At 44.7% G+C, this 22,704-nt stretch overlaps 3 protein-coding genes and 1 pseudogene across 7 annotated transcripts; 3 read left to right on the top strand and 1 right to left on the bottom strand.

Annotated features, from left to right (window-relative positions):
* Positions 1 to 151: 151 nt before the first annotated feature.
* Positions 152 to 5,626, bottom strand: LOC125948659 (USP6 N-terminal-like protein). 5 transcript variants are annotated; one of them, XM_049674928.1, is made up of 8 exons: positions 5,457 to 5,626; positions 5,132 to 5,368; positions 1,738 to 2,916; positions 1,503 to 1,652; positions 1,250 to 1,423; positions 960 to 1,173; positions 540 to 578; positions 152 to 309 (listed from the first exon to the last, which is right to left on the bottom strand). In XM_049674928.1, the coding sequence occupies exons 3-8, from the start codon at positions 2,692 to 2,694 to the stop codon at positions 155 to 157; spliced, it is 1,689 nt and encodes a 562-aa protein (XP_049530885.1). In that variant the 5' UTR covers positions 2,695 to 2,916; positions 5,132 to 5,368; positions 5,457 to 5,626; the 3' UTR covers positions 152 to 154. The 5 variants fall into 5 exon arrangements, with proteins under 5 accessions (XP_049530885.1, XP_049530884.1, XP_049530886.1 ...); XM_049674927.1 differs by having other exon boundaries at positions 5,144 to 5,368; XM_049674929.1 differs by lacking the exon at positions 5,132 to 5,368 and having other exon boundaries at positions 5,442 to 5,626.
* Positions 5,627 to 5,896: 270 nt separating this feature from the next.
* Positions 5,897 to 10,207, top strand: LOC125948655 (DNA repair protein complementing XP-C cells homolog). Its single transcript, XM_049674922.1, has 4 exons — positions 5,897 to 6,370; positions 6,462 to 9,072; positions 9,149 to 9,782; positions 9,903 to 10,207. Exons 1-4 carry the CDS (start codon positions 6,120 to 6,122, stop codon positions 10,190 to 10,192), a joined length of 3,786 nt encoding a protein of 1,261 aa, XP_049530879.1. The 5' UTR covers positions 5,897 to 6,119; the 3' UTR covers positions 10,193 to 10,207.
* Positions 10,208 to 10,955: 748 nt separating this feature from the next.
* LOC125959229 (probable cytochrome P450 28a5) lies at positions 10,956 to 12,693 on the top strand. The gene is made up of 4 exons (XM_049692041.1): positions 10,956 to 11,140; positions 11,235 to 11,481; positions 11,556 to 12,183; positions 12,254 to 12,693. The coding sequence occupies exons 1-4, from the start codon at positions 10,956 to 10,958 to the stop codon at positions 12,691 to 12,693; spliced, it is 1,500 nt and encodes a 499-aa protein (XP_049547998.1).
* A 1,006-nt stretch (positions 12,694 to 13,699) lies between these two features.
* LOC125959228 (uncharacterized) lies at positions 13,700 to 22,651 on the top strand (annotated as a pseudogene).
* Positions 22,652 to 22,704: the final 53 nt, after the last annotated feature.

Raw genomic sequence — 22,704 nt, 5'->3', positions numbered from 1 at the left:
GCTGTAATACGCTGACCAACATTATTTTACAAGCAACATTTGCTATACGAGGTTGGTAGAATTATTTATTTGAGTATTTTCTTTTAAGTGTTTTTTATCTCTCTGGAAGGCCACTTTTAAGGCAACTTCGGAATTCGAGCTCCAGTTTATAGTTTTACAGCCGAGTGCTTTCCTCTATTATATGTTCGTTATCACAATACTCATCTATCGAATCGATGATGACAAGGGAATTTAAACTAGTAGCCAACGATGTACCGGTAGCGAAGGTTGTGAAACTCTGAATCGTCCGCAGGGAACCTGTGCTGGCGCCTATATTACCATTATGTTTTTCAATTGAATATGACCAAGTAAAACAACGGATAACGTGGTGACCCGGGGTAACCGATCGACGTCCCGAAGTAAAGCGAAGAGGATCGAACATAAAAGAAAACAAAACGAAAGGGAAAAAAGCATTGTTAAACTTGAGCGATCATTTTGGTTCAAAGGCAAACTGTTAGTAACATGTCAGAGGAGGTTAAGCCAATCGGTTACACCATTACCTTTGAACATTTGCGATTGTTTAGGCAATCTTATCAAGCCTGCACGGGAACCCCATTACGAGATATTAGAAGAGGAAGAAAAGAATGAACATTAGTGGCAACCATTTTACTGTGGTGGGCACTGCTGCTGGTACAGAGCAACTGTTACCAGAAGTGTTATGGGCATAAAGTGTATGTTGAAAGGAGTGAATGATCCAGAGCAATTTGACGATTTTGTTTGCACTGTTTTAATTAAACATCTATTGCGATAATATTACTACCTACTAGTAATGCCAGCAAAAAATATCACCTAATATTTGCGAACAGTAAAAAACGGCTTAAAGAAGCAAGCACAGCAAATAGTAATGGAAGAGCATTTGAAGCAATAAAAGTCATAGCTATGCAGCATGCAAGTATGAGAGCGTAGGACAATAAACATACCTGTATGCATCTGGCTTACGGTATCTTCCGTAATATCATCATAGTCCTTCTCCGTGCGCTCATCGTCTTCTTCCTCGCCATGAGCATATTCTCCATTAATGTTACCATTATTGTACTGTTCATCCTCCTCATTCTTCGATTCGCTACGATACAGAGCAATCTTCTCCTTAAGAGCCACTTCCCGATCATTAAACAGCTCATTTCGGTGGCCAATCTAAAAGGAAGCAAATGATGAAAGAATCACCGCCAAATGCAGCGACAGATACGGATAAAACTATCCTGCCACTCACCATAGCGTTTGTCGATAGTTCGACGGTGTGGCCGCGGGGTAAAGATGGCAGTTCGTTTGGGCTGGTTGGCGGCTGTAACGTTAGCAGCTTCAACCGCTTAAGCTCATCCATCGAGCCTTGTAACGCCTTTATCACAGAGTCATCGTCATAGCCGAACTGTTTGTGTAGTGACGTCTAGTGGAGAATTGGAAAAATAAGCAAGGGATTTGGTAGTTACGTTTTTGTTCGACTCGGGCCACAGCGATGATCTTACCTGTAGGAAATCCGTTATCTGGTCCATATCTTTCATGCGCTGCAGTTTTACTTTGTGCATCTTTAGTATAGTATAAGCCATTGCCGTAAGTACACGTTGACCAAACATCATGTAAATATCCCAAATTCGAAGACATAAACTGAAGGGTATCTGGGGGACGAAAAACGGCATTCGAAACACAAGAGCAATGAGTACCAAACCCTGGGTTCACGCTTCTTTCATGCACCGATCCTACCCGTTCAATGAAGATGACAAAAAACCATTTCAAAGCATACAGCACGGAATGCACCTCGTGCTTATCCAGGTGTTTCTTCAATTTGGGCAAACACTTGGCCAGGATCCGATCATGGTGCGCCAAACAGCGCATCAACTTTGGAAACCCGACGATATAGAGACCGTGCATAGCGTACCGTGCATTGGTCAGCAGAATATCCAGCGCCCAAAATGCATCTTCCTCGTCGAAGTACATCAGCAGCACGGCCGCCACCGTCGACATGCCCTGGCAGTAACCAACCTCCGTATTGTACATACTGTATGCGGCCAGTACGCGAAACAGGCTAGTCTGCTTCACGCTGTACCGCTCGCGGTAGAAGATATGGTTACGAAACTGTCGGTTGACATCAAAATCAATCTGCCTAATATCGGGGCTGCATTGACGTGCCAGTAGTAGCATCTGTTCGTACACGGGTCCTGGCTGGGCACGTCTGACCTGCTTAATCTGTAGCAGCTGATGCCAAATTGCAGACCGCATTCGATCCGGGATGCCTTTCATAATGCGTCGCTGGAGGTTTTCTTTCGTACTCGCACTGTCCCATGATCGGTGCATCTTTACCCACTTTTTCACCCGTTCCATCTCGATCTTTGTATTGTGCTTATCCGACTGCTTACTTGCGCCCCGATCCGTGGACGGTTGTTCTGGATGGAGGAAACCATACCGATCGGCTTGTGTGTACACCTCGAACAGAGGATCCTCCCAAGAATCGATATTGGAGTTGTCCCGCCCTCGATCGTAGCGCTGGAAAATCTCATCGCGCTCGGCATTCGCACGCTCTAGCAGTATTGATTCCTCGTCAGTCATCGTCGTCGCTGTCTTGGTTATCGTGCCGACACCACTGCCGTTTAGCGTGGCCAATGGTGTCGATGGTTTCTGCTGGGCTTCGCTCGACACTCCGTACCGATCGTACCTGGTCATGGACGGACGATTGTGGCAAAGTTGCTGTTGCCACTGTTACTCGAGCTATTTCACTTGATGGATGTATAATTTGAGGTGTGGTTGATGTTGCGTGTCCCGACAGCTTTAGCATCGCACGCACGTACATTTTTCCATTCACAGGGCGCCTCCGCTTCGCCTCACGCTTGCGGGTTGGCCAAAAACCCTGCAATCTCAATCCAGGTAGCCTTTAAATTGTGAATCCTGAGAATAACGAGAAAACAATAATTATGACTAATGTTATATGTAAATCAATCTGACCAATACTGGTTCTATCAAATTACGATTTGCGCTTCCCATTGATAAGGCAATAACGACTAGACAGACACTAATAGCACGACCCGTTCCAACGCTGATGAATCATCAGCGTGTTCTATAACAAATCTTAGAACATGTTAATGGAGGAAACAAATACACCGAATCACCGAGTGCTAGTGCCATTAGGGTATTCCCAGCATGTCATACTAACACCACACAACGGTTCCGAATAAAATGAGATTAAATTAACAAACGTTACATTACAATCAGTATTCGACTCAATGTTGTTCCAACAAATAATCCATCTGTGGGTTTTATTTTAGTGTAGTAACCTCCGATGTTCAATCACCTAAAGGGAGCTTCCACCGCCGAAAACAAAGGAATAGTGAACCAATCCAACACTATTGGCGCCATCGGCCGGCAAACCGCTTGAGTGCGCTCTCAGTCGGAAAAATCATTCATTATTCATTAGGTCAAGACGGCGTTTAGCCCGTGCAAGGGGCGTAAATAATTAGTCTTCCCGGACAAACAACTCATCTGCACTACGATCGTCGAACACGCCGTGGGTCTCGTTACGTGAGCCGAAGTGCTATCGTCGCTGACCTTTCTTACAATCCCCATTCCGTCCCTTCTGTTTTATTTGCACGCCCAACGAAGTAGTCCACTCTTTTGCAATTATGTGTTGCACTACGGCCCGACGAAAGTTGGATACCCCAGCAGCTGGGCCTCGTTGGATTGCTCATGAAAATAGCCAGGCGCCAACTCATTCTGTGATGCTCAAGACACCGGTTGATGTGTCGTTTAGCCATGTTCCCGGACCAAATTGGCATTAGGCCAACGGTGTTATGCTGCTGCTACAGTGGCGACGATGCTTCCGCATCTATCAACAAATGGGGCGTCACGAGCGTCACTTTCGTTGGCCGTCTTCGTGAAAAGATGCCGCCATGAGTTGGATGTTGGGAATTTCGCGAGTCGCACGTTCAGTGCTTAGGCTTACGCCGCAGCTCACCGGAGCGTGAGAGCTAAAGCCCAAACAGCATTCACACGTTTGCCCACCTCCCCTTTCTTCGCGGCCTCTTCATCATTTTTTTTAGGTTTCCTCGGTCCATTCGATATCGCTCCATCGCTCGCTTGCTGGACGTTGGCCGTAAATTTATCATACAGTAACCTTGACTGCAATCGGAAACCCGAAACAAAGCCAACTTCTTCAAGCAACGGTTCACAGTAATCGTGGAAACTAGCGGGCCGGTTGAAGCTAGACGTGCTAGGGAAAGATTTCTTCTGTGTTCTTCGACGAGTGGATATCCATAAAATCAACCACATAATTCATTTGTTTCAGTGTACTATAGCGATCTATTTTAAGTATATCTCGCCACTGGTACCAATCAATAAACTGTTGTTCCGAATGTCTTCGACATAAAATCAAACGGTTAATGCGCCGTTCATTTTGATGCGGGTCACAGTAACCGTTGCGTCCCGACTGATGGCAGAAGCACCCATGAAGGTTCGAGGACGAAGTTACAACATGAAGGTAGCCATCTTCAAGGTACTGCGTGCGTGAAAGTAGATTATTTTTCCCATCATCGATGGGCCCCTACCGAGACCACACTGCAGCTGCTTTCCGCTCCGGTTAACGTTTTTTGTGGCCATAAATACCGATTAAGAGGAGTCGGTGGAGCCACGTTGAACCTCTTGCTAGGTACCGGCTCGAAGAAGTACAATCGACGGATGGTGCTTGGACATCGGCAAGCGGATAGGTAAGCAGCAAACAAACATGCCGGTAACAAACGGGAGCGATGAGGGCTATGCGTTGAGCTGTTTTCGGTTCTGAGCTTGCTAGTATGACCACAAGGTCGGCCACTACCCCCGATGTTGCACCTGCTTTTGTTGATATTAACTCGACACTGCGTTGTCCCTCCACGTTTGTTGATAGTACACCAGAGCACATACCGCGAACACACACACAGTACACACACGCAAAGGCCACCTGCGCTTTAGCGTTCCGCGGGGTTGCAGGACGCGGGCAGCGTCGCGAGGAATGTTTATCTTATCAGAACAGATTCCAAGCACACTACCAAGAACGCTAAGCGGCCGTCGCTTGCGGAACGGGTCTAACGACGAATGCGGAAACGGAATGCGGATTTGTGGTCGCGATGCGTACCCTGCCACTTACGAGTTCGCGTCATCTCACTTTCATTATCGAAACATCCGGTTATGCAAAGCACCATCAGGTTAAAATCGAATCACGACGTATCCGTGGGGTTCACTTCATTAGCGATTACTTCACCGATTACTGCGACTACCACCCCCACTTTCGTGTCGTCGGTCCCGTATTGCGCCATCACACTAGAAAATCACGGAATCGGGTCGAAAGACAGCGACGAGCATCATGTTTTCACTTGCAACGAGGTGATGTTGTGTGAGATCATGTTACCTAGCTACTACGATAATCCGTAGTTGGCGAGAATCACCTCATTTCCGCTTACCTAAAACCAGTACGAAAAGGGCCAGCTGCGTTTTTTTTATCGGACGCACGCACTACGAGATGCACTTCGCGTTATCACAGCAAATTCGCCAACGATTTCGAATTCATTATCTTGAGGAGGAGCACGGCATCACAATAATCGTTCACAAGCCGTGAATTGCTCCCCGCCGTTTACCCCTTTTTTGTGCGTTTCGCCAGAAAACACCCCTCTGGCCAAACACGATTTTCTTTCGCCGTCCCACCCGGCCGAACTGAAGCGACGACTACACGAGCGCGCGAATGTCGCCCGTCATATCCATAAATCCAGTCAAAATCCATGTGCCACAAAATCCGTAAATCTCGCGTAAAGTGTAGTGCAATGCCAAAATGTATACGTTTTTTGGCATTTATTTTCCATTTACGCTGGAATTTACTGTTAATTTCTCGCTGCTTAACACCTGTGCTCTAGGTTTGCCAGATACAGCGGCGGCAGCGGCGGCCGCTGTGTGAACGTGCACGGCCGTATCTGCCGCAAAAACCGCATCCGATGTGGGGCAGCTTTTAGGCGCGCAGTCCTCGTGTCGTAGATCGCCGATCCCGCGTCCTGAAATTTCATGTTGATCAGTTCTAAAACCTGTGTATCGTTTTTACTTTAAATACTCCGTAGTTTTATTGTTTTGTTAATATGAGCGAAGAAGAGGAAGTGCTTACCGAGAGTGAGGAGGAGGACGGCGATTTCTCGGCCAGTGAAGACGAATGGTTACCGACGAAGAAGCCGGGAAAAAAGGGTGGCAAAAAACGCGGTACTGCAGGCAGTTCCGACGAGGAGGAGGACGACGATGACTCCGTTACCGAGGACGAGAGTGATCTGGAGGACTTTGAAGAGAGTCCAAAGAAGAAAGGGAAGCAGCAGCAGGCTACTGCGTCCCGTAAAAGGTAACTTTCCACCGTCCAAACCAGCAGAAACGCTTCTCTGGTAAAGACGACTTTCGTTAAGACAAACATCCCTGTCTCTTTTATGTTCTAGACCGGCCACTGGTTCCGCAGCCCGACAAACGGCGTCCGGGGCGGGCAAAAAGAAACGGCTGTCGCCCGGACTGCGAGACCGGCTGTATCAACAGTACAAGAAAGATTTACTGAAGGAAATGTGCCCGGCTAAGCCTCCGCTAAACAGTAGCGTTTCTGACATTTTGCAAAAATGTCAGTTCAACCGAAAAACAACGGCAAATGCCAAAGCGCAGAATAAGCAGGAGGATGATGAGGACGATTCCGGTAGCAGTAGTGGCGACGATCATCTGGTAGACCCGGAAAAGCTGGATCTTGGATCGACGTTTTTCAATAAGAAAGAATCAACTGAAACAGCAAACAACGACCTTGCAGAGCCTGGAACATCGAAGCCGCTGGCAGTACCACATTTCGACGTGAACGCTGGCATGCGACTATCCGACAGTTCTGACGGTGAGGATGATGCCGGTACGGGCAAACTGCCAGCCTCGATACCGAAGCAAGCCGTGGAAGAGTTGATCAGTCACATCAACCAGCGGTCCGGTGATTTCATGAATTTTAACAATCTCGATCAATTTACGGCGAAGGTGGAGGAAGCAAAGCGATTGCTGCGAAGCTACCAGCAGCGACAAGAACCGGAGAAACGATCGACGACGAATAATCCCTCGCAATCGTCTTCAGAGCAGCAACGGCAGCAGGAACATAAGGAGAGCATTTCCTGTCTATTGGCCCTGGGTGAAGCAACGGATGGTGGTGGTCTGCCAGGTCAAACTAACGTACCGGCCGATGCTAGCTCTGATTCGGATTGGGAAGAGGTGGAAAATGGTGGAGATACCAGTGAGCAGAAAACCGAAGAGAATTCGACCGTGGCGGAGAACAAGGATGGTACATTACAGGTTACTATTGAGCTTGACAATGCACAGAGCCGCAGAAAACGTAGAGAGGAAATCGAGATGGAGCTGTACATCAAACGCAAAATCAATAAGGTGAAGCGAATGAATCGATTAAACTATCACAAGAGTAGTGTGCTCGTTGCCATTGCTATCGGTCGGCGGTTGAACCATACCGTCGATAGTGATCGCGTGCAGGGTCTGTTGTTATCTATCATGCAGGACAAAGCACTATCATCAAAGGGAAAGTGGGATGAAAAGAGGTTGCAAAAGTTGTATGATTGGTTCCGGGCGGAATTCACACTAACGTCGCACGAACTGCTAGGACCCAGGACGGGTTGCAGCGTGAGTTCCATGTTGGCTCTAGCACTGTTCACACGTAAGGTGCAGTGTTGCCGCAACTATATATTGTTATTTTTAGCATGTCTACGATCCGCTGGAGCCCAGGTTCGCTTGGTTCTGTCTGCAAATGTGCCTTCAAAGCGGCCTCCAATGAGTGAGCTCTGTCCCATGTCCGAGCGTGAGATCAAAGAAAATCTTGAGAAAAAGGAAGCGAAACATTCCCCTAAACCGAAAATAGTACAACTAAAATCAAACAAACAATTTACCTCACACAATCTAGCGAAAGCTGATCATGACCATAACGTACCTGAAACGGCAGAAATTGTCAAACCACTAATGGATGAACCGTCTAATAAAGCGAGAAAGGAAAACGCTGTCGCTCCAAGACGTTCACCTCGAGGCAGTAAGATAATACTCGAAAAAGACCCAGTTCCATCGAAAACATCATCCCGAAAGGTGTTAATGACGCTTAACATACCACAGCTGGACGGTGGAGATGATGCCATTCCCGGTATAGACGAGATCAAGTCCCTTAGACGCTCTCATCGCTCGAAATCGGCCGCCACAGCAGAGCCAAAATCGTTGACATCGCCTGGGACTTCTCCATTTGCGAAGCGAAAGTCCAATACACCAAAAACAGCCTCAGGTGCGAAAGTAATAAATGGCTCAGAAGTGACCGGTAACCCGGCGGAGACACGTAAACGTAAGCTGTTCTCGTCCGATAAAGATTCTATTAAACTAGCTACAGGGCCAAAGGCAACACAGAGGAATACTCGATCCAACAAATTGCAACCAAGTCAGACTGTGTCCAAGATTACGATGATAGATACAGAGGAGGCTATTGTAAAGCGGAAAGCCATTACAAAGCGTCGTAAATCACCAAAAGGTGGTGATGGTGTTGCAGAAGTGATCGATTCGAAGGTAGAAAGTAAGGCATCAAAACCCGAAAAAGAAGTGCCTAACTCAACCATCCTTGATCAAAAAATTCCTGTTGTTATGGTGGAGAAAATGGTTCTCAACAAATCGATTGATCGGAAAGTCCTTTCTTCGTCCTCCGAAAGCGATGCAGAGTTCACCGGACAAAAGCTGAACGGTTCAATTAGAGAACAATCTCGAAAAAAGACGAAAAAGCCTAAACCCGCCTATGACGATACGGATAGTGACTTTGAGATGCCGAAAGGTGCAGCATCGAATCGTAAACCGAAGAAGAGCCCAAAGCAAGCAGCAGCACCAGCCAAAACCAAGAAATCACCCAATCCACGGCGAAGCAAAACGGGGAACCAATCGGACGCTAACAATGGTAAGATCGATCTTTGGATTGAGTTTTACTGTGAAAAGGCTCAACGGTGGATTACCTTCGATGTCATGAGCGGCAGAGTTGACTGTAAGGATTACATTGTGGTAAGTATTGCAACAAAATAGATGAGCTCAGAATGGTACTAATGCTTCTAATCTGCGATTTCTCTTGTCATGGCAGCGGATCGCACCGAATCCAATTTCGTATGTGTTTGCGTGGGACAACGATGGTTACCTGAAGGATGTGACAGCGCGATATGTTCAGAACTGGAACACTGCCTGCCGAATGCTGCGCGTAGAGCAGCCCTGGCTTGACCGTGCATTGGCACCCTTTTTGGGTCCAAAAACAGAGCGTGATGTAGCGGAAGACAATGAGCTGAACAAGTTGGATGCGGACAAACCGTTGCCGAAGACTATTGGTGAACTAAAGAATCATCCCCTATACGCTCTACGACGTCATCTACTCAAATTTGAAGCTCTGTACCCGGCAGAACCGCAGCCACTAGGCTTTATTCGCACGGAGGCTATCTATCCGCGTGAATGTGTACACACACTGCAAACCCGCGAAAAGTGGTACAAACAGGGGCGCGTCGTGCGAGCCTTCGAAACGGCTTACAAGGTGGTCAAATGTTGGAAATACGATAGACCGAACAACAACTGGCTCAAAGATCAGCCGTGCGACCTATTCGGCCACTGGCAAACGGATGAATACGATCCACCGACTGCCGAGAATGGTGTTGTGCCTCGAAACGAGTACGGTAATGTGGAGCTTTTTACGGAAAAAATGCTACCCAAGGGAACGGTCCATTTGAAGTGTAAGTATTTATACAAGAGCACACTCTACGGTTTCATAATATCCTTATACATGTTTGCTTTTGCTTACTAAAACTATGTTTTTCTCTCAATCATCTATCCTGCCAACGAAACATCGATAGTACCGGGATTGAATCGGGTTTGCAAACGACTGCAGATCGACTGCGCACCAGCTTTGACGGGTTTCGATATGGCCAAGATGCGCGTTGTTCCCGTATACGAAGGGTTCGTTGTTTGCGAGGAGTTTGCTGAGAAAGCGGTCGAAGAGTGGTACAAGGAGATGGAAGAAGAGGAGCGTCGCGAGCAAGAGAAGCTAGAGAAACGGGTATACGGTAACTGGAAACGGTTGATCAAGGGACTTCTGGTGCGCCGGAAGTTACAGAACAAGTACAATTTCGATAACTTAACATAGAGAGGGTACGGCTATAAGAAGTAGATAATTGAGCGGATACACAAGCACCGTTCAATGCGCACAGCTCGACATATTTTAACTTGTTAGTATTTGATTGTATGTAGTATGTAGTGTTGGGTTGGGAATAAATTTATGAAGTTTTTTTTTAAATAGACTAACTAATAATTTAAATTCTTTGAAAGAAAATAGTCGTTATCTTAGAATTATAGGTTAGAGCGTAATTATAATTAAACCATTCCTCATGGTGCAGTTGTTTTTTCAAGATGCCAAGGCTTGTGATAACGTAAAAGCAGGTGTAATACGGTGCCGTATTTGGAATCGTTGCTTATAGTAACACCCTAAATTATAGATAGCCTTTTTTAGACCCAACGATAAAAGTCACAATCACGATCCATCTGATCAGTGAATCATTCCCGTTGATAAACCGAACAGTCGTGGTTTGCTAGCGGCAAACATATTAAGATAGCCTTTTTGGTCTATGTTGATTAAACTCAATGACGGTGCGTTCAGAGATACGCCACAGCCCCAATGCTCACACAAACGCAGCTTCATCAATGTGCCAAAAGTTGGGGCATATTTTGAAGTTGATGTGTTGTTTAACGCGCTGTCTTCGTTAGAAGACGATGGAGGCGGGTTTACACACACATTCTGCCGTATCAGAAGGGGGGTCATAGACTAAGCTGATATTAAACCAGGGAATCAGACACCGTGTGCTCAGTTTGGTGCCAGATCTTAATCGAAGTGGATATCGAAACATCCCACAATGTTTCTCACCGTTACGCTCGTCGTGAGTGCGGTCACGTTAATTTACGTATACCTTTCCTGGTACAGTAACTACTGGAGGAAGCGTGGAGTTCCGGGCCCTGCACCAAGGCTATTGCTGGGTAACTTTCCTAGCTTTGTTCTACGCCATCGTTCATTCGTCGAAGAAATTGAGGAAATTTACAAGTAAATTATCAACGGAAAACGGCTTCAAAGCCTACCGGTAGCTTAGGGTGAGTTAGAACAGCTTAATAATTACCATATCAACATTTGATTTCAGTAAATACCGAACGCGTGGTAATTTTGTCGGTGTATTCAATGGACGTCAGCCGACGATTATGGTCCTGAACCCAACGATGGTTAAAGATGTATTAATCAAAGACTTTAAGAACTTCCAAGACAATGAATTCGCGGACTCGGTCAACAAAGAGAGTGATCCCATCTTTGGCCGTAATCCATTTATGCTGAAAGGCGAGGAGTGGAAACAGAAGCGTGCAGAAGTCACACCAGCCTTCACTACATCGCGAGTATGTCCTGTTTTCCGTTTGATTGGTACTCTTTAACCAACTTACCGGTTAATGTTTCATGATTTCCTTCACAGATGAAGTCTCTATTCCCGCTGATCGAGGATGTCGCTCGGCGCGCCCAAAAGTATATTAATAGCAATACGAAACAACCAATTGAAACACGGGAATTATGTGCCAAGTATACGACCGACGTCGTCTCGAGCTGTATCTTTGCGGCGGATGCACAATCGTTCACCAGCGATAAACCCGAAATTCGTGAAATGGGCCGGCAGTTGTTGGAACCGAACTTCCAAATCATGCTGATGTTTTTTTTGGTGGGTTTCCTACCATCACTGAAGAAAATGATTCCAGTTTCGATCGTCCCAAAACATGTTGAGCGGTTTTTCACGCAACTGATGGAAGATGCTGTGGCGTATCGCGAGAAGAACAAAATACAGCGAGCTGATTACCTCGACTATCTAATAAGCTTAAAGTCGAAAAAGAGCCTTAACACGCTAGACATGGCTGCCCACGGTGTGTCGTTTTTCGTGGACGGTTTTGAGACATCGAGCCTGGGAATGAGCTTCGCACTATACGAGTTGGCCCGTAATCCGGAGGTACAGACGAAACTGCGCGAAGAACTGTTGGCCGCTCGCAATGAAAACGGCTCGGTAGATTATGAAACGTTGCTCGAGCTACCGTATCTCGATCAAGTGCTGAACGGTAAGTTATTCTTAGCAAGTAGGAATGACATGTTCACTTATTTGGTTTGTTCTGTTCATTAAATTTTTAGAATCACTACGCCTTTGGCCTCCAGCCGCCTTCCTATCGAAGGTTTGCACCATTCCGACGGAGCTGGAGCTAACCCCTGGGAAGAAGGTATCGGTCGAACGTGGCATGTCTGTAATGATACCCGCTTGGTCACTGCATCGTGATCCTGATTGCTTCGAAGAGCCAGAACGCTACAATCCCGATCGTTTCGCGCCTGAAACCGGCGGCACTAAACCGTTCCGCGAGAAAGGATGCTTCATACCATTCGGTGATGGGCCACGCCAGTGTTTGGGCATGCGCTTCGCTCAGATGCAGGTTAAACGTGGTCTGTTCGAAATCATCACCAAGTACGAGCTGTCGGTCAATCCGAAAACCGAACATCCGATTAAACTGGACCCGAAGGCGTTTATCGTGTGTCCACTGAACGGACTTTGGTTAGATTACAAACCAATCACTGTCTAGAGGGATATGCATGCGAACGGCGGTCTAGTCGAGAGATAAGATATTGATAGTCCAAATAGTCGATAACGGTGTGCAAGATAACCAGCCTAACAATACCGGAATGTGTGTTAGGTTGGAAAACTATGAAATTGTTTTAAACTAGACTATTTAATAATTTAAATTCTTTGAAAGAAAATATGTGGTTACTACATGACTTAGAATTAATTTGTGTTGATGACGGTCACAAATGAATTTAACCCTCGGTTGGGCACCCGGGTACCCGGGGGTAAACGAAGGAGTAAACGCCGGGTGCCCAACCGAGGGTTAATAACAGTCTCATAAGCATCACTATTTTTTTTTACTCAGCCCAAAGGTAACGACAAAGGCGAGGCTGCCTCACAATCTTCTGCTCAAATCTGGCGATCAAATCGTTTCACAATGTACGAACTGGATTCCAGTTCTGCATGGATCATAAACGCGCAATCGCTTATTTGCTGCATGAAATTGTTCAAAAGGAACGGAAATAGAGATAGTTAGAATCCAAATTTTAGTACTTCGATATAAAACTAACGTTAGAACGTAATTATAATTAAAACGTTCCTCAAGATGCGGTTGTTTTCTTTTCAAGATGCCAAGGCTTGTGATAACGTAAAAGCAGGTGTAATACGGTGCCGTATTTGGAATCTTTGCTTATAGTAACACCCTAAATTATAGATAGCTTTTTTTAGACCCAACGAGAAAAGTCATAATCATGATCAGAGAATCAGTGAAGTTGATTTAACTCAACCACGGTGCGTCTAGAGATTCGTATATGACACAGCCCCAATGCTCACACATATACAGCTTCATTAATGTGCCAAAAGTTGGGGCAGATTTTGGAGTGGATGTGTTGTTCAACGCGCCGCCGTCGTTAGAAGACGATGGAGGCGCATTTACGCACACATTCTGCCGTATCAGAACGTGGGTCATGGACTTAGCTGATACTACACCAGGGAATCAGACACCGTATGCTCAGTTTGGAGCCGGATCTTAATCGAAGCGGACATCGAAACATCCCACAATGTTTCTCACCGTAACGCTCGTCGTGAGTGCGGTCACGTTAATTTACGTATACCTTTCCTGGTACAATAACTACTGGAGGAAGCGTGGAGTTCCGGGCCCTGCACCAAGGCTATTGCTGGGTAGCTTTCCTAGCTTTTTTCTACGCCATCGTTCATTCGTCGAAGAAATTGAGGAAATTTACAAGTAAATTATCAACGGAAAACGGCTTCAAAGCCTACCGGTAGCTTAGGGTGAGTTAAGACAGCTTAATAATGACCATATCAACATTTGATTTCAGTAAATACCGAACGCGTGGTAATTTTGTCGGCGTATTCAATGGACGTCAGCCGACGATTATGGTCCTGAACCCAACGATGGTTAAAGATGTATTAATCAAAGACTTTAAGAACTTCCAAGACAATGAATTCGCGGACTCGATTAACAAAGAGAGTGATCCCATCTTTGGCCGTAATCCATTTATGCTGAAAGGCGAGGAGTGGAAACAGAAGCGTGCAGAAGTCACACCAGCCTTCACTACATCGCGGGTATGCTCTGTTCTCCATTGATTGGTATTCTGATAGGTTGATAAATGTGTCTTGATTTTCCTGATAGATGAAGTCTCTATTCCCGCTGATCGAAGATGTCTCGCAGCGCGTGCAAAAATATATTGATAGAAATATGAATCAACCAATTGAAACACGGGAAATGTGTGCCAAGTATACGACCGACGTCGTCTCGAGCTGTATCTTTGCGGCGGATGCACAATCGTTTAGCAGTGATAAACCCGAAATTCGTGAAATGGGCCGAAAGTTGATGGAACCGAACTTCCAAATCGTGCTGATGTTCTTATTGATCGGTATCGTACCAGCATTGAAAAAAGTGATACCAATTTCGTTCGTCCCAAAGCCAGTTGAGCATTTCTTCACGCAACTGATGGAAGATGCTGTGGCGTATCGCGAGAAGAACAAAATACAGCGAGCTGATTACCTCGACTATCTAATAAGCTTAAAGTCGAAAAAGAACCTCGACACGCTGGACATGGCTGCCCATGGTGTGTCGTTTTTCGTGGACGGTTTTGAGACATCGAGCCTGGCAATGAGCTTCGCACTTTACGAGTTGGCCCGTAATCCGGAGGTACAGACGAAACTGCGCGAAGAACTGTTGGCCGCTCGCAATGAAAACGGCTCGGTAGATTATGAAACGTTGCTCGAGCTACCGTATCTCGATCAAGTGCTGAACGGTAAGTTATTCAATGCAAGTAGGAATGTCATGTTCACTTATATGATTTGTTCTGTTCATTCAATGTTTAGAATCAATACGCCTTTGGCCTCCAGCCGCCTTCCTATCGAAGGTTTGCACCATTCCGACGGAGCTGGAGCTATACCAAGGGAAGAAGGTATCGGTCGAACGTGGCATGCCCGTAATGATACCAGTTTGGTCGGTGCATCGGGATCCTGATTGTTTCGATGAACCAGAACGCTACAATCCCGACCGCTTCGCGCCCGAAACCGGTGGCACTAAACCGTTCCGCGAGAAAGGATGCTTCATACCATTCGGTGATGGGCCACGCCAGTGTTTGGGCATGCGGTTCGCACTAATGCAGGTTAAACGTGGTCTGTTCGAAATCATCACCAAGTACGAGCTGTCGGTCAATCCGAAAACCGAACATCCGATTAAACTGGACCCGAAGGCGTTTATCGTGTGTCCACTGAACGGTTTTTGGTTAGATTACAAACCAATCACTGCCTAGAGGGATATGCTTGCGAAGGGCAGTGTCTTGTCAAGTCGAGAGATAAGATATCGACAGTGCAAACAGTCCATAACGGTGTGCAGAATAACAACCACAACAAAACCGTAATGCTATCGGTCATTCAATAAATGCATTCAAATTGTAAAACAAGTCTGACCCAAAATACTAATAAAGTTTCAACCAAATACCTAAAATCGTACTGGCATATATATTCGACAATTTTCCTCTAAAGCGTTATCCTTCTATTTGAAAAGTTCCTATCAGCTGTTTTTTTGTCTCGTAATGCGTTCAGTTCTCAAGTGTTATGTAAATTGACCCATTTCTTCGAACTATGCTGTGTCATGTTCCAGTGGATTCGGCATCAATTGAATTCAATTGTACTTCAATTGCAATTGCAGAACGCATTGTGTCAACGATGATACAGCAGATTGAGCATAGTTTCAAACAGAATGAATATGAAAATATATACTCGATAGTTTGTACAATTGCGTGTTTTTCGATTAATTAAATTTATAAAACTCGCTGTGTGGGCTAGTGTTATTATGTGCCTGATCAGTATAATTCGCTTTTGCGCTACATTCTTTGTTCATGCCTCATGATACACTCTGCTGTTCATTGATCGTCCTGAATTGTTTTCATGTTTGTTTGTGTTTGAAAGCAGTTTAGTTACCATATGTTTCACATGAAGCAGTGCGATCCATGGTGTCATCTGTTGCTCCATCTGCTAAAAATATCACCAAACGATCGAAGCTCATGCTGTTTACATTTCAACACAACGACGAAGAGAGCATAGCAGAAATCAGTCTTCACTCTCCCAGTATATGAATAAACTTCCCTCTGGAATTTGCCAAACATAAATAGTTAAGTCATTTTGGCTCCACCTCCCCGAACACACTTTGCTTCACAGCAAAATAACGGTAGTCACCAACGGACCAAAGGGGCGCATATGTGTACGTTTTATGAAAATGGCCTTGATCATGAAATGAATCCAGATGAAGCAGAAACGAATACTACCGCATGATCCACTGGAGTCAATTGATAATGCTGTAGTCAATCCAGAGGTTATTTGAAATGCTTATGTCATTCTGATCTCAAACACAGAACCGACAGGCCAGAAGTTCACAATAAAGCTAAAATTTTGCACCATTTGCACCGATAATGTGTAAATGATTTTGAGGTACAGATGAAGGTGGCGTTATACAATGTCGATGTGTACAACATGATGTATATTAACTTTAACGAATCTTTACAATTCAATGGTAATGATTAACAGAATATACTAAGCCGTATTGCTTAAACATAGCTCTCTACCGTTTAGTGAAGAATTTCGCCTATATTTAGACAGGGCGCTTCGCGTTGATGTAGGTGAAACGTGATGTTTTTCATTAGTTGGTAAGGCGTCTCGGTCAATTGAGAAACCGAACGGCCAATGGATCTGTTCCCAAAAGGAGTTTCTTTTGATTTGTTGGTATCTGGTTGGACTTTACTTCGATTTAGTACCAGTATGTAAATGGAAGGAGATAACCTATGGAGGGAAACCCATCTCTGTGCTAGATAAGATACGGCCGATCCGTGATTGATTCATCGATATCAAGAAGCAGTGCTACACTTTCAAGGAGATAGATACGGTTGCTCGTGTTTTACCGTGGCGATTGGATAGACGATCTAAAATAGAAAACAAACAACAAAGTGCAATACTGGCTTTATTCGTGTTTGAAGATAGTTTCCATTACATTCTATCATTTCAAGCGCGAGTAAACCAAACTGGCGAAAAGATATTTTTTCTGTCTTCTAATTTACAACCCTACTGGAGAAAATAAATTGTGAGTCATTTTGCTTTAACATATAAACTACATGTTTATGATGAAGCCCCCCTATAGAAAATAGGACTACCAGAACATGCAATATTACGATGTGCGTATCATCCCATGTCTCGTAGCTTTTTTGCTGCTAAAATACACAATACAAAAGAAGCTGCAGTTTGTGTCGCTTTCGAATAGTGTGTACGCGAAGGAGTACACAGCCTAATACACCTTACGAAGGATTGGCTGTGCATCCATGGTGCATTCGGTGTCAATTAGCTTCAATTGAATGCACAATATAGTTGCATCGACGAGAGTGAACGATGATGCCGATGACAGTAATAAGGGCTTCCGAGGATTGTAATCTATGCCGAGAATGATGCTGCAGATAAGCAAGTCATTCAAAAACTACACAAGCAATAATACCACATCATTGCACGCCGATGCCACGATCGATATGGATGAGCTTGTCGAAACAATCATGCTATGATCAGCATCGCTTTAAAATTTCAATGGAGTATTAGGATATTTTCCATTTTTTTACTGCCTATGAGCAGTCCGAAACAAATATAGATTGGGGGATATTGTATGTGAGAAAGAAATTATGGGAAAACTTGATAGAATGCGTAAAAATACATATATTATGTATTTCAATATCTACATATCAATATTCAAATCGTAATGCAATCAATAGCGCCACTATGCTCCATTATTCTTGTGCTGCACCTGTTAATTATTGAGAGCGCGTGTTGATTATGAATATGACCTTGGCCAAACTTGGACAGGGCAGAGTAGCAATTACCAAAAAGACATTCCCAATAAAGAATACAACGAATGCCAGATTGTTCAGTGGTGTCTGACCGTGCGCTGCAATGTTATCACTATGCCCAGAATAGAAACTGAATGCGAGATTCCAACACTACTAGCTCATTTGAAATTGGCACTGATTGCGCATTGGCTCGCTAGCATCCAGCATCCGGATGGCTGGCTTGATCTTGCTTTCAGTGTGTCTCATGCGATTGGACCGATCGGAAGTAACTCGCCTGGAAGGGAAGTAAACCATGCTCTTTACCCTGCTCGCCATCGTGGCTGGGCTTTTGGCCGTCGTGTATCTGTTCCTAACGTGGGAGTTTGGTTATTGGGAAAAATATGGTGTGCGTGGTCCGAAACCGAAACTACTCTTCGGTAACTTGCCGTTCCTGCTCAGCAAAAAGCGTCACATGTTGTACAACTACGATCAAATCTACAAGTGAGTGGGCGCAGTTTTTTTTTGGTGTCCAAATTTGATGTTGTGTCTAACCAGGATCAAATGCTTCGGTTGACAGTGATCGAGCAAACTCAATGGCATTTCAAACCAACCATGTGTAATTTGCTCCTGCATCCAATTCTACAGCGACTACAAGGATGAACCCGTCGTCGGGTACTACAGCGTACGCACGCCTCAGCTAATGATCCGAGATCCGGGTCTAATCAAGGAAGTGCTCAGCAAGGGTTTCCATAACTTTGCCGATAATGATTTCTCCGATACGGTGGATGAGAAATCCGACCCTCTACTGGCACGCAATCCGTTCAGTTTGAGCGGAGAGAAATGGAAAAATCGCCGAGCAGAGATCACTCCAGCCTTTACCAACAATCGAGTAAGTAATAGAAGCTATGGTTCAGTAGCGATCCTGCTAACATCTGTTCCGATAAAATCGATTTCGATTGTTTTTATAGATTAAAGCATTAGTACACCTAATGGATGAGGTCTGCGAAAGGATGAACAAGTATGTGAAGACGCAAGCGGCTGGTAACGGCGGAATAGCTTCTTTGGACGCGAAAGAGGTTCGTATTCATCAACATCTGCACGCATAACGAAAGGAAAATAATTGCGCTGATTGGATACTTCTTACTACAAGCTCATGGCTAAATACACGACCGACGTTGTGGCCAGCTGCATCTTCGCTATTGACGCACAATCGTTCGTGAAGGAAAACCCCGAGATCAGGGAGATGGGTAAGCGGATCATGAACTTCAATTTCATCGCCCAGCTGGTGCTGCTGTTGACAACGTTCGTCCCATCCGTGAAGCGGTTCTACAAATTCACCTTCATTCCGAAAGATGCGGAAGAATTTTTCATACGGATTATGCGTGACGCGATCCGGTACCGGAAGGAGAACAATATCAATCGCACCGACTATCTCGACCATCTTTTGCAGTTGCAGGATCGTAAACAGATCACCGACATCGACATTGCTGGACACGGTGTATCATTCTTTGCCGATGGCTTTGAAACCTCAAGCATGTTGTTAACCTACTGTCTTTACGATATGGCCACGAATCCAGACGTGCAGGAAGCTTTACGTGCTGAGATTCGCACGGTGCGACAGAATAATGAAGGTGGTCTGTCGTACGAGAATCTAATGGAAATGATTTTGCTCGAGGAGGTTGTTTGTGAATCGCTGCGTATGCATCCCATCATTTCGGTTATGGCTAAGCGGTGTACTGCCGATACCACACTGGTTGGACCAAAGGATCGGAAGATTGTGGTTAAAAAAGGAACCACCGTAACCTTACCATACTATTCGATCAACTTTGATCCGACGTACTACGAGGATCCGTATCGGTATAATCCGGAACGCTTTTCGCCAGCAAACGGTGGTAGCAAAGCGTACCGTGAGCGTGGCGTTTTCTTTCCCTTCAGTGATGGACCGCGGATGTGTCTTGGGATGCGATTCGCTCAGGCACAGGTAAAGCGAGCAATCGTAGAGATCATTGAGAACTTCCGCGTCACGGTGAACCGGAAGACGAAGGAACCATTCGAGATGGATTCGGAACTATTCATGTTGTTCCCGAAAGGTAGCATATGGTTGGATTTTAAACCAATCGCTTGAAAGACGTGAATTAAAATCAGCTTTGATTGTCATTTGAACAACGTTTTTATAATCGACTCTTGAATGCATATTTTGCTTTACTGGGGTCTATAAATTCCAATTGCATATGCATTTGCACTATCTGTTTCAAATAATTTTTTTACACATCAAATAAATTGCAAAATACTTTTCATTATGATATTGTTTTTGTAAATGTAAATTTGTAAATTTACAATAATATACCAAAGACAGGCGACGAAATAATCTGGAAAGAAAATCGGGGTCGGAAATGATTTAAGTTTATCTCTCTTGGCGCATTTTTGTTCTATAATTAAAGGCAATAGCAGGAGCTCTTGTCCACGTGAAAAGCCCTTTAAAGTTTTTCTCACAAAAACTAAAGTTGAAAAACTACGATATTTTTCTAATAATCATGCAAAAAATAACAGCACCAAAGATTTGGATCTGGCGTGCAGGTGATAAAATTCAGCGCCTTGCGATATTGCTTTCCTCTACATGAAGTCCATACGTGTAGAGTATGTAGAGAACTACATGTGTACTTCTTTCTGTGTAGGAATTTCGACTATTGGGAACGTTATGGTATAAAAGGGCCAAAACCAAAACTCCTTTACGGGAACATACCCTACCTGTTAACCAAAAGGCGACACATGGTTTACAGCTATGATCAAATCTACAAGTAAGTGATCAGTTGCGAAAGAGAAAATTTTCATCTACCAGAACAGTGTGTCCTACAAGTGGAGAAGGTCAAATAAATAAAAATGGCACTGCGAGCGAACGCCAATCAAGCCAATTCCCATTGCGCTTCACGCTTTTTAATTCGCACAACGAGTGCTAAAATATTTGCAACGAATATCAGGATAATATAACAAGTAGCAGTAAAGTATAATATTAAAGCGTAGTTAAACAGCCATTTTCAAAATATCAATCCATTCAAAGCGACTTCAAGGACGAGCCGGTGGTCGGCTATTTCAGCATCCGGACACCCTAACTGATAGTGCAGGATCCTGATATATAAGTGCTCTGGAATTAATTTCTACCCTTTTGAGACAACGATTTTTCTGATCCGATCCATTGGTGGCACCCCTTTTACATCCAGTGGTGAAAAATGGAAAACGCGTCGAGCAGAAATTACTGCAGCCTTTACCAACAGTCGGGTAAATATGTAATCTGATCACAATTTTTAAAATTTCGAAAAATGCAGCTATTACTTTGCACTTTTTCCCAACCCAGATCAAAGCACTAGTACACCTGATGGATGAGGTCTGCGAAAGAATGACTAAACATGTTAAAGATCACGTCGATATGGCAAATGGTATAGCTACATTGGACCGCAAAGAGGTTTGTCCATGGTTTGTAACCTGTTATAAGCTAAAGTGACTATAAATTATTTGTGTCTCATGCAATAGCTGACAAACAAGTACACCACCGATGTTGTGGCCAGCTGCATCTTCGCCATCAATGGGGAATCATTCGTGAAGGAAAACTCCGAGATCCGTCAGATGGGTAAGCGCATAATGAACTTCAATTTTGTCGTTCAGTTTGCGCTGCTGGTGATTGCATTTTGTCCAACCCTAAAGCGATTCTACAAGTTTACCTTCATCCCAAAGGCCACACAGGAGTTCTTCATACGGATTATGCGCGATGCGATCCGGTTTCGTCGGGACAATAAAATTAACCGCACCGACTATCTGGATCATCTGTTGCATCTGCAGGATCGTAAGCAGATTACGGATATCGACATGGCAGGACATGGCGTTTCGTTTTTTCTCGATGGTGTAGAAACGTCTAGCTTTGTCTTGACCTATTGCCTGTGTGATCTAGCCACGAATTCAGACGTGCAGCAAGCCTTACGCCGTGACATTCGTGCGGTAAAACCGACGAAGGAACATCCAATTTCCTATGAAAATTTGATGGAGATGCCTTTGCTCGAGCAAATTATATGTGAATCGCTACGTATGCACCCACTAATCTCAGTGCTTCGAAAACGGTGCACTGCCGATACAACATTAGTCGGACGCAAGGATCACTCGATTCCAATTAAGAAGGGAACAATGGTAGTTCTGCCATACTATTCCATTAACTTTGATCCCACGTACTACAAGGATCCGTATCGGTATAATCCGGAACGCTTTTCGCCCGCAAACGGCGGTAGCAAAGCGTACCGTGAGCGTGGCGTTTACTTTCCCTTTGGTGATGGACCGCGGATGTGTCTTGGCATGCGATTCGCCCAGACACAGGTGAAGCGGGCAATCGTGGAGATCATTGAAAGCTTCCAGATTAGAGTGAGCCGAAAGACGAAGGAACCGTTCGAGATGGATCCTACGCAATTTATATTAATTCCCAACGGAAGTATCTGGTTAGATTATGAACCCATTCCGTAGGATAGATCGTGTTTCCATGCTTTCAGGATGAACCATCTTTTCTTCAAGGGTAAAATTCGCGGATTTAAGGGTCAAATTCAACAGCAGATTGCTCAGAACACAACAATTTATTTGTAACCAGTAGGATTAACCTGTTTTGAACACAAAGAGAAGTAAATAATCGCAACCAGCGCAAAAATTAACATAAA

Source organism: Anopheles darlingi, chromosome 2, assembly GCF_943734745.1.
Source record: "Anopheles darlingi chromosome 2, idAnoDarlMG_H_01, whole genome shotgun sequence".
NCBI lineage: Eukaryota > Metazoa > Arthropoda > Insecta > Diptera > Culicidae > Anopheles > Anopheles darlingi.
The sequence above is the reverse complement of the archived record's forward strand: the minus strand, read 5'-3'. Positions and strand labels throughout refer to the sequence as shown.

What these genes read in the sequence shown, in the direction of transcription:
- LOC125948659 (XM_049674929.1), bottom strand. Translation starts at nt 2,694, where the DNA reads ATGACCAGGTACGATCGGTACGGAGTGTCGAGCGAAGCCCAGCAGAAA. An exon ending in AACTATCGACAAACGCTATG is followed by an intron (nt 1,174 to 1,249) that starts GTGAGTGGCAGG and finishes GCTTCCTTTTAG; the next exon opens with ATTGGCCACCGAAATGAGCT. An exon ending in CGTAAGCCAGATGCATACAG is followed by an intron (nt 579 to 959) that starts GTATGTTTATTG and finishes GTTCCCGTGCAG; the next exon opens with GCTTGATAAGATTGCCTAAA.
- LOC125948655 (XM_049674922.1), top strand. Translation starts at nt 6,120, where the DNA reads ATGAGCGAAGAAGAGGAAGTGCTTACCGAGAGTGAGGAGGAGGACGGC. An exon ending in GCTACTGCGTCCCGTAAAAG is followed by an intron (nt 6,371 to 6,461) that starts GTAACTTTCCAC and finishes TTTATGTTCTAG; the next exon opens with ACCGGCCACTGGTTCCGCAG. An exon ending in ACTGTAAGGATTACATTGTG is followed by an intron (nt 9,073 to 9,148) that starts GTAAGTATTGCA and finishes TTGTCATGGCAG; the next exon opens with CGGATCGCACCGAATCCAAT.
- LOC125959229 (XM_049692041.1), top strand. Translation starts at nt 10,956, where the DNA reads ATGTTTCTCACCGTTACGCTCGTCGTGAGTGCGGTCACGTTAATTTAC. An exon ending in CAGCCTTCACTACATCGCGA is followed by an intron (nt 11,482 to 11,555) that starts GTATGTCCTGTT and finishes TTTCCTTCACAG; the next exon opens with ATGAAGTCTCTATTCCCGCT. An exon ending in TCTCGATCAAGTGCTGAACG is followed by an intron (nt 12,184 to 12,253) that starts GTAAGTTATTCT and finishes TTAAATTTTTAG; the next exon opens with AATCACTACGCCTTTGGCCT.